This window comes from Pristis pectinata, chromosome 41 (assembly GCF_009764475.1).
Source record: "Pristis pectinata isolate sPriPec2 chromosome 41, sPriPec2.1.pri, whole genome shotgun sequence".
Classification (NCBI taxonomy): domain Eukaryota; kingdom Metazoa; phylum Chordata; class Chondrichthyes; order Rhinopristiformes; family Pristidae; genus Pristis; species Pristis pectinata.
In genome coordinates this window covers 87,457-103,775 of record NC_067444.1, presented here as the reverse complement: position 1 = coordinate 103,775, position 16,319 = coordinate 87,457, and the positions used below count along the sequence as shown (strand labels likewise).

General features: G+C 43.0%; 1 protein-coding gene across 1 annotated transcript in view; it reads right to left on the bottom strand.

Moving 5' to 3' along the window:
• LOC127587579 (NACHT, LRR and PYD domains-containing protein 12-like) overlaps nucleotides 1-16,319 on the bottom strand; it is an 89,446-nt gene that overhangs the window by 17,357 nt on the left and 55,770 nt on the right. Inside the window, exons 15-21 of the mRNA XM_052045990.1 lie at nucleotides 12,461-12,668; nucleotides 10,738-10,824; nucleotides 10,410-10,580; nucleotides 10,301-10,311; nucleotides 10,085-10,217; nucleotides 5,344-5,514; nucleotides 678-843 (exon numbers count right to left, since the gene is read on the bottom strand). Coding sequence (XP_051901950.1) covers nucleotides 678-843; nucleotides 5,344-5,514; nucleotides 10,085-10,217; nucleotides 10,301-10,311; nucleotides 10,410-10,580; nucleotides 10,738-10,824; nucleotides 12,461-12,668 — 947 coding nt within the window. The remainder of the gene's footprint in view (nucleotides 1-677; nucleotides 844-5,343; nucleotides 5,515-10,084; nucleotides 10,218-10,300; nucleotides 10,312-10,409; nucleotides 10,581-10,737; nucleotides 10,825-12,460; nucleotides 12,669-16,319) is intronic.

Here is a 16,319-nt window from a genome sequence, read left to right as displayed (position 1 = left end):
ATTAGATATTTTGTTTGAAAAATCAGGCGAAAGGAAACTGGATCATGCATTGCGGAGCCAGAGAGAGAAATGTCATCTCCGAAGTGTAGTGCAGATGTTAATGAGATAGACCCACAGAGTTGGGGATGGAGGGGGTGGGGTGGAGTAATGGGGCCAAATGTTGGCTGAGAAGTGATCAATTAAATTTATGTCGATGATAGCCGCAGCTTTTTCTTTCGAGTCTATATAAAGTTTCGCTGGTTGGAAAAGCTGGTATAGATCGAAAAATCAAAACAGCAATAGGTGGAGGGTCATGCGTGACTGTGCGCTGTTTTATCTGAGGGGTTAGGACAGGAGGGACATGTTTCACTGTGCTCGGTTTTCTCTGAATGGTGGGAATGAAGTTACGCAGTTTTGCTGGATTGTCAATGCTGTGGGGTCTCCAGAACGCTACATTTGGACCGGGCTTTATTCGCTGCAGCCACTCCTGTACATTGTGCCCGTTCAAATTGAAGAAGTTCCTCTCCATCCTGAAAGAGATTGAACAATAAATAGAAACAAAAGCTGATTGCGCAATAGTGTCAGTAACAGGGGACTAGGGTGAATATTTCAACAGCACTTACATATCAAAATATTCCCAGGTAAGCCCGCAAATCCACTTAAACTTTATTACATGATACATTAACTTACACACTCACCAAATCCTCTCCAGACTCCCGTGAGTCGAACAGAAACGGAGGAAAGCGGGGACAGATCGGTCTGTGAAGGAGTTTGATCCCACATTCAAGTCGGTCAGAGAGCGAATTGTGCTCAGAGCCGAGACGAGATCGTGTGAAAAGATCTGTGAGACCAACGGCTTCCAGACTGCGAATTAAAGAAAAAGAAATAATAGGAAGAAGGAATTTTAAGCGACTGGTAATCCCATTGACACTGACACTAGTGATAAGTCAGGTCTCCACCTGACCCCGACTTCACCACCCTTGGAATGACCGTATTAAATTGAACCTGGTGCTGAGCGTAGTATTTCACCATGAGGCGGCTCTCATCTGTTCTACAGTGGAGAGCGTATGAACAAGATTGCCTGGTGTTTCTGACAGAAGAGTTTTGGTAGTTAATGGGTGATGGCCCTTTGGTCACTTCTGTCAAAATTACCACAGAAAATGAATGATAATAAAAAGCCATTTTGCAAAGATTGAAGATAGTCCAGGGCTTTCGTAAATGTCCTAAAACAGTACAGAAAATCATCATCGCCAGTTCTGTCTGTATTATGCCAGTAGACGTATGTGTGTCTTCCTAGTGTTCTGGTATCTTCCCACATCCCGAAGAAATATTTGTTGTTCGGTCAATTGGTTATTGTCAATAACTCCTGGTATGAAGGTGAGTGGAGAAATATCGGGGGAGTTGAAAAGAATGCAGAAGAATGAAAAGGATGGCATTAATGTAGGATTTTCGCAAACAAATTGTTAATTGTTGGCACGAACTCGGTGGACTGTAGGCTTTGCTTTCGTGCTGTTTGTCTCCATGTTTCGAAACATATCATAAATTGGGAGAATATATGAGAACAAACAATGCTAAAAAGAAATATCACATGCATTGTGATACGAAGATGTTTCTTAGAAGATGACGCGAGGGATTTAATGAAGGAAGTAGAACAGATGCAGAGGTTCAAAGCAATAATTTAGTATTGATCTTCACAGTGGAAGGCATCAGAAAAAAAAATCACCAAAATAATCGATAATCAAGGGGCCATACGGAGGTATGAACGTAGAACTGTCTCCATCTCTCTGCATAAAAAGTACAAGACAGACAAATCAATGAATTCATGGCCTGCACGACGGGAACCAAGTAGTGACAGATATGTTATGTGTTTGGTGGCTATCTAACAAAGCTCCCTATATTCTGCAGGGAATTGGAAAACTGCAAATGTAACATTAAAGTTAATAACGGACTGTAAAGAAAACTGGAAACCATAGGACAGTTTGACCAACACCTGTCATTGAGAAGATGCTTGAATGAATTCGAATAAGGTAGAAGCAAGTTTTTATCGAAAATTATGAAGAAACCAAGAAGAATCATCTCAGTTATATGGAACTACAATTGCGTTTGGAATTGTAATTGGTTTATTATTTTCACATGTACCAGGTATAGTGAAAAGCTTGTTTTGCATACTGTTTATACAGATCAATTCATCGCAACAGTGTATTGAGAGGGGTCTTTGATTATGCTGGCCGCTTTACCGAAGCAGCGAGAAGTAAAGGCAGAGTTCACGGAGGGGAGTCTGGCTTCCGCGATGCGATGAGTTGTGTCCACAAATCTCTGTAGTTTTCTTGCGATCACAGGTAGAGCAGTTGCCATACCAAGCCGCGATGTATCCGGAGAGGATGCTTTTTATGGTACATCGATAAAATTTGGTGATGGTAAAGCAGGACATAGCAAATTCCTTCAGCCTCATGAGGAAGTGGTGGCTCTGTGAGCTTCCTTGGCCATGGAGTGGTCTACGTTGTTGGACCAGGACAAATTATTAGTGATGGGCGTTCCAAAGAATTTGAAGCTCTCACCCCTCTGGACCTCAGCACCATTGATGTAAACTGGATCATGTTCACCGCCCCCCTTCCTGAAGTCGATGATCATCTCGTTTGATACATTTAGTTTACATTTGGTACATCGAATTTAATGTATTTATTGGAAATCATTGTGGATGCAGCAAGTAATGTGGGATAAGTGGAATCAGCAATCCAAATTCAGGATATCCAGAAGTCCTTCAACAAGATTCCATGTGATCGATTGCACGCCAAGGAAACATGGGTTCAGAGAAATATATTGGCATAAAGGAAACGCTGGGTAACAGTCAGGATAAATGGATGGTTTTCGGATTGGGAATCAGTAGCTAGTTCGGTGCGAAAGCGATTTCAACTATTAAAATATATATTTGTCTTCCGGATGAATCTACCGAGGTGTCTGCAGCCATGGTAGTTGATAATAAACGTAGAAATTGTCTTTTCAGATGCGACGAGGACAGATCGAGCCTCGGGGATGTAGATAGGAAAAGTGACCGACGAGAAATGAAAGATGGGATATAATGGGAAATACTTTGTGTTCACCCTACTTTGGAAAGAAAAATTAAGAGGCTTAACTGGAAGCATATAATTTGAAACAATGTGTTCCAGGGTCCCTTGTACACAAAACAACAAAGGTAGCATGTAGGTGAAGCGAGTAATTCAGCGGCTAATGGGATGTTCCATTTATTGCGATGGGAATGCGTCACAAAATGAGGAAACTTCTGTAATACAAGTTTACAGGACGCGGTAAGGCCACACCGGGGTACGGACTGCAGTTTTGGTCTCCATTTCAATTGGAAGCAGTGCAGTTTAGTAAGTTGATTCTTGGTTTGAACGATTCTTGGTGATGAAATGAGACTGAACAGCTTGGGTTGGGAAAGAGTGAAAAGAACTTCGTTTCCAGTCGCAGAGATACAGGAAGAGTGAAAAGGTCAGAACTCAGGAAATATCTTTGAGAGGATGATTACAGATGGGTTAATGTAGCAACTGAAGCATGTTGTCTGTCTTGTCCGTGCGAATAGTACCGCGGTAGGACATACCCAGCAGGGCAAGCTACACTGATGGACAGAGAGAGAAATATACTTGAGCCACGATCACAGAGGGATGATTTTCAGAAGTGGCTTTTTATGACATAGACAGAACGAAGGAGCGAGCTACCTAAAATTGCAGTCTGGAAGGCTTCAATGAGCCCAGACGAAATTGATGTTTTCATCCTAAAATTTTCGTTGACTTTCGTTTGCTAGTGCAGGAATATCAGGATTTGACAGAAATATCAGAGTAGGTGTCGGATAATGAATTAAAGTGGCGGGAAAGTGGAAGCCCAAGGTCACTTCTATGGATTGAAAGTGGGTGCTCCAAGAAATAACCGGCTGAACTTCAGCTGTCTGCATTGGAGAGGATGCCATATTGTGATCGCCAAATACAGTGGAAGAAATGCGAAAGGGTGGCTGCTTCACCTGGCAAGACTGTTTCTGCATCTGCTATGTTTTAATGGGGGTGCCACAAGAGCAGAGTAGAGGGGCGAAGGGGCCAGGGTATTGTGAAGGGAGCAATTCCTTCCGAATGCTGAAAGGCGAGGCTTGTTGAATCTATGCCAGCTCGTAGAATCTCGTTCGAGCAGGCGGAAAATGTGATTTGAATTTGGAGAGCAAAGCAATGTCAGAATTTTATACAAACATACCTTAATAGAAATAGCTACCGATCGAATAAATTAAATGGTGATGTTATTTAGAATTATTGATACAGTTTCAGAATATGGGATAACCCAGTTAAAATGAAAACGAGGATTTTTAAAAAATCTCTGAACATATGGAATTCTCTATCCCAGAGAACTGTGTCGGCGGATGTAATAAACATATATTCAGGAAGAGAGATACTTAAACAGCAAAGGGAATCAAGTGGTATGGGGCAACTTTGGAAATCGCTGTTGAGATCAGGATTGTATTAGGCATCATCTCATTGACTGGTGCTGCGTGGTCTAAGAGCCAATTGTCCTACTGTGCGTGTTTCTTTCTTACAACCGGTAAGTCAAACAATCAAAGTCTTCAAGTCCGTTAGGACGTAAAGAAATATGAATAATATTATTTTAGAAAATATTTAATAAGTCATATTGAAAGAGAATTGAGCTGAATGAACTCCAGTGTAAAGTTCCTCTGACGGTTCTCCCATTAAACGCTCAGGCCCATTGCTATCACCAGGTCCACTAGACTTGTACCAGGCTTACCATTCTTCAGGCTTTGCCTGCAGATACCTAACCATTTGAGCTGTGAAATCCATGGAGTCTGCGCTGATCCTTTACTGTGACGACACAGAGGCAACTGGAAATACAGGCATCAAAGGAGAAGGTGGCGCAGGCGGCATAACCCAACCATAGCGTAACATTGGAAAATACGAAGACGATATCTTACGATAAGATATTTTTATCAGTCACATGTACAGCGAACCACACAGCGAAATACATCTTTGCGTAGAGAGTTATGGGGCAGCCCTCAAGTGTTACCACGCTTCCGGCGCCAACATAGCATGCCCACTACTTCGTGACATGTACGTATTTTGAAATGTGGGCAGAAACTGGAGCACCCGGAGGAAACCCACACAGACTCGGCGAGAACGTACAAGTTCCTTACAGACCGCGGTGGAATTGAACCCGGGACGCTGGCGCTGTAATCGCGTTACGCAAATCGCAACACGACCGTAATCACATGTGATAATGCAACAGACGTGCTGGTGTTACGACAGTAAACCTGCCCCAGTGTGTCAGACACTAAGGATATGTCAACACAGTGTCTCACAGTTTGCTGCTTACCCGAGTTTCTGTATTTTACAGTTCTGGTTCTTTATAGCTGCAGACAGCAGTTTCATTCCTGAATCTCCGAGTTCGTTATATCCCAGGTCCAGCTCCGTCAGTGAGTGGTTTGTAACGAGAACTGAGGCGAGATCCTCGGCACAAGAATCTGTGAGATAATTCTTATCCATCCTGAAGATGAGAGATTTTACAAAAGAAGGACAAGGAAGGCCAGAAAACCAAGTAATTTTCAGTGTAAAACGCAAATTAATGCTGTAATTTGACATTATAAAGACAATAGTAGCAGCCATTAGCACTTAACCATTCCATTGAATAATGTTTGATATTAAATGTTTTGTGTTTATGAAAACAATCTCTCACAGTCTGGTATATACCGCAGTTTCTGTATTTTACAGTCCGGATTCTTCAGAGCCGCAGACAATAGCTTCACGCCTGAATCTTTCAGTTTGTTGTAACCCAGATCCAGTTCCGTCAGTGAATGGCTTGTACCGAGAACGGAGGAGAGATCGTCGGCACAAGAATCTGTGAGACGGGGGGACCCCACAGACTGAGGATAGGGGACAGATGATAGAATCAGCTCAGGGCAATCCCACCATTTCATAATTAGATTTTTACTTGTACTCAAAATAGAGCTTTGCCCGATTATTCCCCCCGAACATAAACTGAGTATTCCTCCAGAGCTAGATGCCGTCTGACCCGCTGAATGTTTGCAAAATTTCCAATTCCCAGCAACTACAAAACTACAGTTTTTTTTTATTTTCATTTACCGTTAACACATCCATTGCCAATGCAAAAGATACCCAAAGATTATAAACAATACTAAGCCTTCCGCCTGAAAGAGATCGGATCTCTCTGGTGCATTTTGTACATTTGCTCACACATCGGACAGTTCAGCTTTCGCCTCCCGATGCACCGCCATTCTGAATCTTGCAGCGCCACGCTCGATTTCAGAACGGCAGCAAAACATCTTCGCCTTCCTTTGAACTTCTGTCATCCCTTCTTAAAATGCGAGTGTGAATCTCTGTGCCAATCTGTTTAGTCTGAAATAAGGACTAAATGTATACAAAACAATCAAATCTGCATGGAATGGACCATGATGATTCCGCAGCCAACGTGTCAGGTAGAATCTTTATAGTTCTGCCACATATAGTCGTGAGTGGTGGTGGACAATTAAAGAATATGCTTATTTTCAGAAGCCAATCTTCAGCCAATTGAATTCACTCCGCGCATTTTCATGAAGTAACCGAGGGCACCAGATGCGGACACCATCCGGGCTATAGGAAGACCAGCTTCGTTTTGATTTGCCACACTGAAAATGTGGAAACTTTCTTATGTATGCCCCATTCACGAAAGCAGGACAGGCACAACTTGTTAATTACAGCAAATCAAACTAAACTCAATCATCAACAAATCGATGGGTATTGTCATCGACAAAACTTTGAAACAGTATTGCCCTCCTTAGAACCAAATCCAAGTTCAGGTTTCACCAGCACTGCTTCACCCTGGACCTCATGACAGCCTCACCCAACAAAGGCTGGCGTGAATTTAAGGGTTTAGCTGAGAGTGACTGTCCTTGAATACAAGCCAATATGTGATCACAAGTGGCACAAATCCAAGACAATGGATATAAAGTGGAAATCACTCAGCGGAAAAGATAAGTGACGTAGTTTTCAGTGATCAGTCATCCCAGCAGTTCCTCTGGGTAGTGTCCTGGTCCCAACCGTCGATGACTGCTTCATCGATTACCTTCTTTCGGTGGGAAGTGATGGTCACTGTTGATTGAATTGCATTCCATTTACACATCCTCGCAAACGACGCTGTCTATGCCCGAATGCAACAAGGATTGGACACATTCTGGCTTAAGTTGATAAAAGGAAAGCAACATTCGTGTCACAGCTGTGATAGAAAACGACGATCTGCAACGTCTCAATCTTAACCACATGGTCTTGACATTCAATGGCATTACAATAGCCAAATGCAAAACTATCAACATCTTTGGAATCACGACTGTCACGAACTGATCTGCACCAGTTCCATGAATACCACAACGAAGGAAGAACAAAGAGGATGGGTGTCATGCAGGGAAGAATTCACTTCCTGATATCTCAAAAACATTTGACACTCAGCTCTGAAGCATCTGGACAGTAAGGACACTTGCGTGAGACTATTGTTTATTCAATACAATATTCAATACAATACAATACAATCAGACTTCAATACAATAATCCCAAGCAATCTTGTCACCAAACTCCAAGAACTTGGACTTAACACTTCCCTCTGTAGCTGGATCCTTGAATTTCTAACAAACAGACCACAATCAGTGAGGATAGGCAGCAATACCTCCGGCACGATTATTCTCAACATCGGTGCCCCACAAGGCTGCGTCCTCAGCCCTCTAATCTACTCCCTATACACTCATGACTGTGTGGCCAGATTCTGCTCTAACTCCATCTACAAGTTTGCAAATGATACCACCGTTGTTGGCCGTATCTCAAACAGCGATGAGTCGGAGCATAGGAAGGAGATCGAGAGCTTAGTGGAATGGTGTCATGACAACAACCTTTCCCTCAATGTCAACAAAACAAAAGAAGAAGTCATTGACTTCAGGAAAGGGGGCGGTGTACATGCACCTGTCTGCATCAACCGTGCTGAGGTCGAGACGGTTGAAAGCTTCAAGTTCCTGGGAGTGAACATCACCAACAGCCTGTCCTGTTAAAATCACGTCGATGCCACGACCAATAAAGCTCACCAGCGCCTTTACTTCGTCAGTAGGCTAAAGAAATTTGGTTTGTCCCCTTTGACTCTCACCAACTTTTACCGATGCACCATAGAAAGCATCCTATCTGGATGTATCACGGCTTGGTACGGCAACTGCTCTGTACAGGACCGCAAGAAACTGCAGAGAGTTGTGGACACAGCCTAGCACATCACAGACACCAGCCTCCCCTTATTGGACTCTGCATTTACCTCTCGTTGTCTTGGCGAAGCAGACATAATCAGAGACCCCACCCACCTGGGACATTCTCGCTTCTCTCCTCTTCCATCGGGAAGAAGATATAGGAGCCTGAGGGCACGTACCACCAGACTTAAGGACAGCTTCTACCCCACTGTGATAAGACTATTGAACGGTTCTTTTATACAATGAGATCGACTATGACCTCACGATCTACCTTGTTGTGACCTTGCACCCAATTGCACTGCACTTTCTCCGTAGCTGTGACACTTTACGCTGTACTGTTATTGTTTGTACCTGCATTACCACAATGCACTCTGTACTAACCCAATGTAACTGCTATGTGTAATGAATTGACCTGTACGATCAGTTTGTAAGACAAGCTGTTCTCTGTACCTCGGTGCAAGTGACAATAATAAACCAATACCAATACCAACTTTCAGCAGTTAGAAGACAGGAACTTGGAGGCAGGTGGAATACTCTCTACTCCTCTGGACAACCGCACCTTCAACAACTTTGAACGTGCGCGACACGATTCACTATAAAGAATCCCGTTTGGCGGGCACCCTATTGCCAACAACAATGGCTTAAATAGCAGAAGCCATTTTGTTTCATTCACATAATGCACTGCAGTTTCTTTCCCACGCTACCTGCATGCACCCTCAAACAAGGGCAAGAAGTACATGAAAATGAACCACTTTACAACTCCTCTCCCAGTCATATGGCATTTTTAGTTGAAAATACATCAGCATTCTGGCATCGTAAGCTGATCAGAATCGCAATATTGTGAGATTACCTTCACTGGAAGATCTGCAGAAGTTCAGGCCGGCGACTTCTTCGGAGAAATTAAACATGAACAATAAATTCTGTACCTGACAAATCCTGGAAGTAACTAGATTTTCAGTTAATTCCCAGAGCTAGCCTTTACACCTAAATATAGCACCTGTCTCATTCAATCAAGAGGTTTCCTTCTAATTGAAACAGACCAGACGGGATTCTGTTCACCAAATCTCCTTACCAATCCAGATACCAAAGTGATAAATTTTTACCTCAAGAAAACACCGAAACTAAAAATTAATTTTACTGTTACCCAACTATTCCCCAACATCAGACTTTCAGCTGAGGATTTCTCGAGGACCGTTTCTCTCCCGCTGTTCGAAGATTCCTGAACTGGCCTCTCATACAATAATGATACACCTGCACTGCACTTCTTCTGTAACTTTGACACTATATTCTGCATTCAGTTTTTTTCTTCTTGTCCGACCTCGAATGAACTTACGTTTGGAATGATCTCCCTATACGACAAGAAAAAAAAACAAAAACTTTCGCTGTTATTCTGCATGTGACAATAATAAATAAATTAGCAATAACCATTTCGGAGGACAGAAATGATATGCTGGAGAAATAATCGTACAATAACATTAGATATAGCTTCAACGAGATGTTCCACGCAGAATTTGGCATGTAAATGTTTCTGGTCCAACTTTATGTTCCCTTATCGTTTCCTCTATCTGGCTGCGAATTAGGACTAGCAGTGTCCACCATAAATATGTACCCAAGTGGGAAGAAGATCGTGACAATCTAATTTTACGCACGGTCTTAACAGTTGTGCCAGAAGAGATGATTCTACATTGGACATATTGCCCAGACAGATGTTGTGATCTGCTTTGAATAAGCTGTTCTGTAATCACCCTGGTTCTTCAGAAGGGTATATTATTCGGACTTTGAAACAAAACGACTGCTTGTGGAATGGTGGCATTCCCTGAGGTCTCACAGTCTAGGACTTACCACAGTTTCTGTATTTTACTTTCCGGGTTCCTCAGAGCCGCGGACACCAGTTTCACTCCCGAATCACCCAGATCATTACCACCCATGTCCAGCTCCGTCAGGGAGCGGTTCGTACTGAGAGCGGAGGCGAGATCTCAGGCACCATAATACGTGAGACTGTTAGAATAGAAGCTGCAAATGAAAAAGGGAGATGTAAAAGTAATAGGAAGGGGAAACACGCAGAAATTCTGCAGTGCATATCAGTAACACAATTACTGACCACATTAATGTTCAGTGTCAGACACCCAGTGACTGTAAACACGATCTCTCACAGTCTGGGACTTACTCCAGTTTCTTTATTTTACATTCCGGTTTCCGCAGAGCCGCAGATATCAGTTTCACTCCATAATCTCCCAGTTCATTATCACCGAGGTCCAATTCCGTCAGTGAGCGGTTTGTATTGAGAGAAGAGACTAGATCCTTAATGCAAGAACCTGTGAGGCCGTTATTGTAAAACCTGGAGATGAGAAAGATTGAGCGTAAAGGACAGAGGGAGAGAGAGGAGACTGTTCAAACCGTCAGTGTTTATCAGCAATGGAATTAATGATCATATTACAATTCCGTGTTAGACACCCGGTGACTGCAACCACACACTCTCATAGTCTGATACTTACCCCAGCTTCTGTATTTTACAGTCCGAGTTCCTCAGAGCCGCAGACAACAGTTTCACTCCTGAATCCCCCAGTTCATTGCGACCCAGTCTAAGCATAATGACGGAAAGTGAGAAACAAACTGATCAAACTAAAGGCTTGATGAAAATCATCCAGGTAATTCAGTGAACACAGCAATAGTTGAGGAAACGAACAATTGAGATTTCTCCTCACTGTAAATGACGCTCATTGCCCAGTTCCGAGGTATTCACGTGTTTCCAATGATGAATTAAAAGAAGTCCCGCCAGTGTGAAAGCTTATAACCTCATTCAGCCTCATACTGTATTATTTAGAATTAACCAGCTGGAGTTCATTGATCAGACCTTCACGTTTGGGAATTCGTCCCAGTTCGACTGCACGTTTAAGGAATATTGCAGTTTTATTACAATTAAATGATTACAATATAATTCCGCATGGTTTGCAAAATATTAATGGATCTCACATCTCAGCCGATTTATGTAATGAAATGGCACACACTGCAGCAATTAAAAATTCCCCAAGATTTGATTGGACAAATGTATTATTCTGTCCCACGGCGCTTCCATTGAACATGCCTCTGTGCTGTGGGATTTTCTGGATACGACTCTCTCAACGCGTATTTCATGTTCAGAGAGTTTTGCGGGATTTTCCTACGTCCCCTGCGCTAACGGGGCCTCACGCACAGGGATATTTGATTCATTGCCAAGGAAAAGTCGGGTGTGTCGTATTACGAGGAAGGCCCCACTGTCTGAGTCTCAGGAAACCGCACGACCAAGTGAATTGAATATATTTTCGAGCAGATTTCAGGTCCAGATTATCGAACTGAATTTTGTATGAGGTGTCCAAAACCACGGGAGTCTGACCAAGAGGGCCCAGACCTCTCTTCTGGGTAAAAATATGCTATTGGTTGGTTGGAGATTGTGAAGGGTTGTGTCTTTATTGAGCTAAGATACCGTCCGACGTCGATGGGTGTGGTAGTGGTGGGCGGGGGGGGGGGGGGGTGTTGGGGAATGTTCTCAGTTTTACCACTGGATTTGCGTTTTGCTGTGATATTTTTGGTGTTTCCCCTCGTGCTCTAATGAGAGTCCGGTGATGGCCATTTGTCCCTCCTCCTCAGTTAATGTCGCCATGTGTAAAATGAAGAAGCAGAAGGAACCTTGTCAATAACCGTGCCACGGGCATTGAAAAAACAGAACAATAAATATAATTTACTAAAATTAAATCAAAGGTCATTATTTATTGATCTGTTCATTTTTCCAGCAGCCTTTCAAAAGGAACAATTTTGGCCCCTCTTGTGGTTGCGAAATTAATGACCGACATTCCGATGACATGTAAGTTTTCTATCGCAAATTAATAGATTTCGTGAATATTTTATATTCATTCATTTTAAAACAAAACAAATGACAGAATTTATAAATTAGCGTCTGATATAAATTGATAATTACCCCAAAACTTGCACGTGTGCAGACCGGATCCCAGTCGCTGGAGCCCTTCACAGCGAATGGATCAGCTCCACAGATTGAGATGTTGCACTGCATCACAGACGCCAATGACATGGGCCAGGACGGCACAGTCAATCTAGGTCAGTCGTAATCCACTGAATGATAGGGTTTCCACAGATCCCAGTGCGGCCTGAGCCAGTCCATGGTTCTGAGACTCAAACAGGTAGTGCAGTGTGTTCAGGAGGCTCCTTCTACCAGCTTCACACCCTGTGTTCCCACTCTGACGTTTCACCTCCTCCTTCACCCAGTCAATCACTCGGCAGATTGTTTGATGACGAAATGGACCCAGAAACTCCCCCAGGCCCCGAGCTGACACTCGGGAGGAGAGACCAGCAACTAAACGGAGAAATACCTCAAACCGCCCATCTGTAATGCTGTGGGCTTCAGTGAGAAGTTTCAGGATATCCCCGGGATCTGGAGTCAGGAATTGTGCGAGTGCGGCTACAAACTCTTGGATGGTGAGGTGTGGGAATGTGTACACCACGCTCCGGGCACAATCCTCTCTCTCCAAAAGTTCCATTAGGAACCCGGCAGGAACTGGGAAGGCTGCAGATTGTACTTGATCAAATCGCCATCTGTAAACACAATCTGCTTCTCGGACACTCCTGTGAAGGCCATCTGACCAACCCTCAGTAAAACATCACGGGGTCTTTCAATCTCACGGCCGTGGTTTTTCAGGATGTTGTAAATATAGTGAGAATATAGTTGGGTGATGGTCTTGGGAACTCGCTGTGCGTCTCTGTGTCTTTGTGTGAAGAAGGGGCCCAGTGCCAGACGGAGGATCCAGCAGTAAGAGGGGTTGTAGCTCATGATGTACAGGATCTCGTTCTCCTCCACGTGTTTGAAAACAGATGCTGCCACTGTCTGATCATCAAAATGTCTGTGGAAATATTCCTTCCGTTCCTCACCAACAAATCCCAGGATTTCTGCCCAGATACTGATCTCCGCCTTTTCCAATAAATGCAATACAGTGGGGCGGGTGGTCACCATCACTGAACACCCTGGGAGCAGCTTGTGCTGTATTAAACTGTATATAATGTCAGACACTTTACACCGGAATTGGGGATCTGTGCACATGTGCTTTGGGATCTGTTTCTCTACGACTGTCAGCAAAATCAATTCTGTCCTTGAATTGATCCAAACCATCAAAAATAAACAGCAATCCTTCTGGGCTCTTCCACAGATCCTCCAGAACATGTCTCAGGTAAGGATAGAATATTAATATCATGTTCGACAGGTTTATCGTATTACCAATTGTGTTTAAATCCCGGAATTTGAAACTGAAGACAAATTGGAAGTGTTGGTACATTTTCCCCGTGGTCCAGTCATATGCAATCTTTTGCACCATTGTTGTTTTTCCGATCCCCGGGACTCCAGCCACTGCTGCTGAACTCCCAGATTTGAATTTAATCCAAGAAAACTGCTCTGGAACAATTGATCACTCCGGATTTTTTTTCCAGTTCCTTCCGGAGATGTTTCTTTCTCCACTACTCATGGTCCCGGCCTCTTGCCAGCAGCTCATGTTCCGCAAGTCTCCGATCTCGAACAGTTGAAGTGACCGTGAGCTCAGCGTATCGATCAACCAGCTGCAAAACCTTCACCTTCTCCCTCATCAGGATCGTGTTCACTCTCAGTGTTTCAGTTTGTGCCCGGAGGGTCTCCTTGTGTTTCCGCTGAACATCTTCCATGGGAACAGACAGTTAGACAGCTCAACTGAAAAACAAATATAAATCTTCAGTTAAATGATCAGCATTCATGATTACAAGATTTTATATTATGCTATTATGTATGATCAGCATCAAGTGAAAAAAAAATAAAAGGACCAAAGAAAACACCAGTTACTCACACATTCTGACATTAGCTGACTTGTGAATATCTGAATATACCTCCTGATTATTTAAGCTATCCTCTCTGCTCTGCAGTAGACCATTGTATTACCTCGGTTGTAGTCACTTAGCTATGAAAGTGTTACACCAGATCATTTACCTCTTCCGCTCCCTTTTTAAGGACCGGTTGTACATCAATTGACCCCTCGAGCCGTGTTGCTGACCAAATTTGGTCTCCGTGACACTTCTCGAATCTGCCACTTTGTTATTAACTCTATTGAATTTTAAATATCCGTCGATCTGATTTTTTGTTTGAAATTAAACTATATCTATCGTTCTCCAGCACAGAGATTTTCTAAATTCGGGATTCCATAACAGTAGAATTTCAACCTCTGTAGCATCTTAACCGTGCATCCCCTTATTTCGAAACTTTGTCCCCTCCTTCTGCACAACACCGCTCGATGAAACAGTTTCTCACATCTACATATCGGTCTGCATGAGAGTTTTATGTTACAGTACGTCGCTTTCATTATTTAAAGCTCCAATGTGTTTCATCACAACCTTACAACTTCTCATATGTTCATGTCTTCATCCCAAGAAACAAACAAGTGAATTTTTCTTTTAACTTCCTACAATCAACGATATCCCTCCTTAAATGTTAGGGACGAAAAACATTAGCAATGCTTCAGTTATGATCTTACCAGCGTTCGTTACAGTTGCATTTAAACATTTTTTTCTCCATAATCTTTCACGATTATTTTCTGCACTCTCATTTCTTTATGTTTCACGCACCCGTACAGCAAGATCCATTTGGACTAATGTTGCAGCATATTTCTGTTTACATGGTAATTTGTTTTCTCCTCTTGCTTCCACGATAGATTATTTCATATTTACCTCATAGGGCTCCCTCTGCCAATTCTTTCCCACTTATTTAATCTGTCTATAACATCTTGCAGCCACATGCTGTGCTCATCACCGAACGATCTTTGTATCATCAGAAATTCGCCAAGTAGAGTTGTTCCCTTCACCAAAGTCATAAATATTGATCGTGAAAAGTTGAAGCAACAACCCAACATTGACTGATTGTTAATCGAAAAATGAACCAGTTTTCCAATTCCCTATCTTTTGTCGGTTGACCACCTCGTCTCCATGCCGATACATTACCCAAACCCCGAGCACTCTCACCTGACACAATAAACTTATTGAGGCATCTAAGAAGGATATTCAGCCAATCAGGTTCATGCTGGTTTACAGCACAGCAGTCCTTGATTCCATTTGTATTCTCGTTATTCCCTGGATATTATCCCCCTCTTCGATTTATCCATCAAACACTGCTAGTTCTTTGGTCTCTAATCTGAACTGGAGTTAGTTATCGTCACCAATTATCCTAGCAGCACGTAGATTGGATGTGTGTGGAAATCGGAGCATTCGAAAGAAACTGACGCGATCACAGAGAGAAACTCCACACTGACATAAGGGTGGAGTGGAGTGGAACTCGATTTCTTCGAAATGAGAGCAGTCAGCTCTAACTGCTGCACCACCATGTTGAATGTCTTCTGTAAATCCACATCTTCCCTCATGGTGGACTCATACAGGAGACGAAAATACATGGGATCCATGGTGACTTGGCCGTTTGGTTTTATATCAGTTATCCCATGGAAGACAGACGGTAGCGGTCGATGGATCGTTTTTTGGCTGCGATCTGTCACAAGTGGTATTACGCAGAGAATATATAATACACAACAAAGGTCCCATCATGGATCGCTGCGGACTATATGTGTGTGTCTGTGTGTGTGTGCCTGTATATGTAAACATGGATATGTGTTTGAGTAAGTTTGCAGATGACACCAACATTGGTGTCCTTGAGGATAGTATAGACGGTTGATAAAAGATATGGCAAGATATAGATTAGTAGCAGATATGGGCGGAGAAATGGTAGGTGCTGTTAAATCCGGACAAGTACAAGGTGTTACACTTTGAGAAATCAAATGTAAAGGGAAAGTTCACAGTGAGGGGTGGGACCCTTACGTGTTGAAGTTCAGAGGAATCTTGGGTTCCGAGTCCATAGCTCCCTGAAAGTAATCGTACAATTCAACAGGGTGTTAAAGAAGGCGTATCGTATGCTTACTTGTTCTTTGAGGATATATTCAGCGCAGTGGACAGAGGGGAACAAGTGGATGTTGTAAACTTGGATTTCCAGAATGCGTTCGATTAGGTGCCGCGTAAAAGACATCCATAA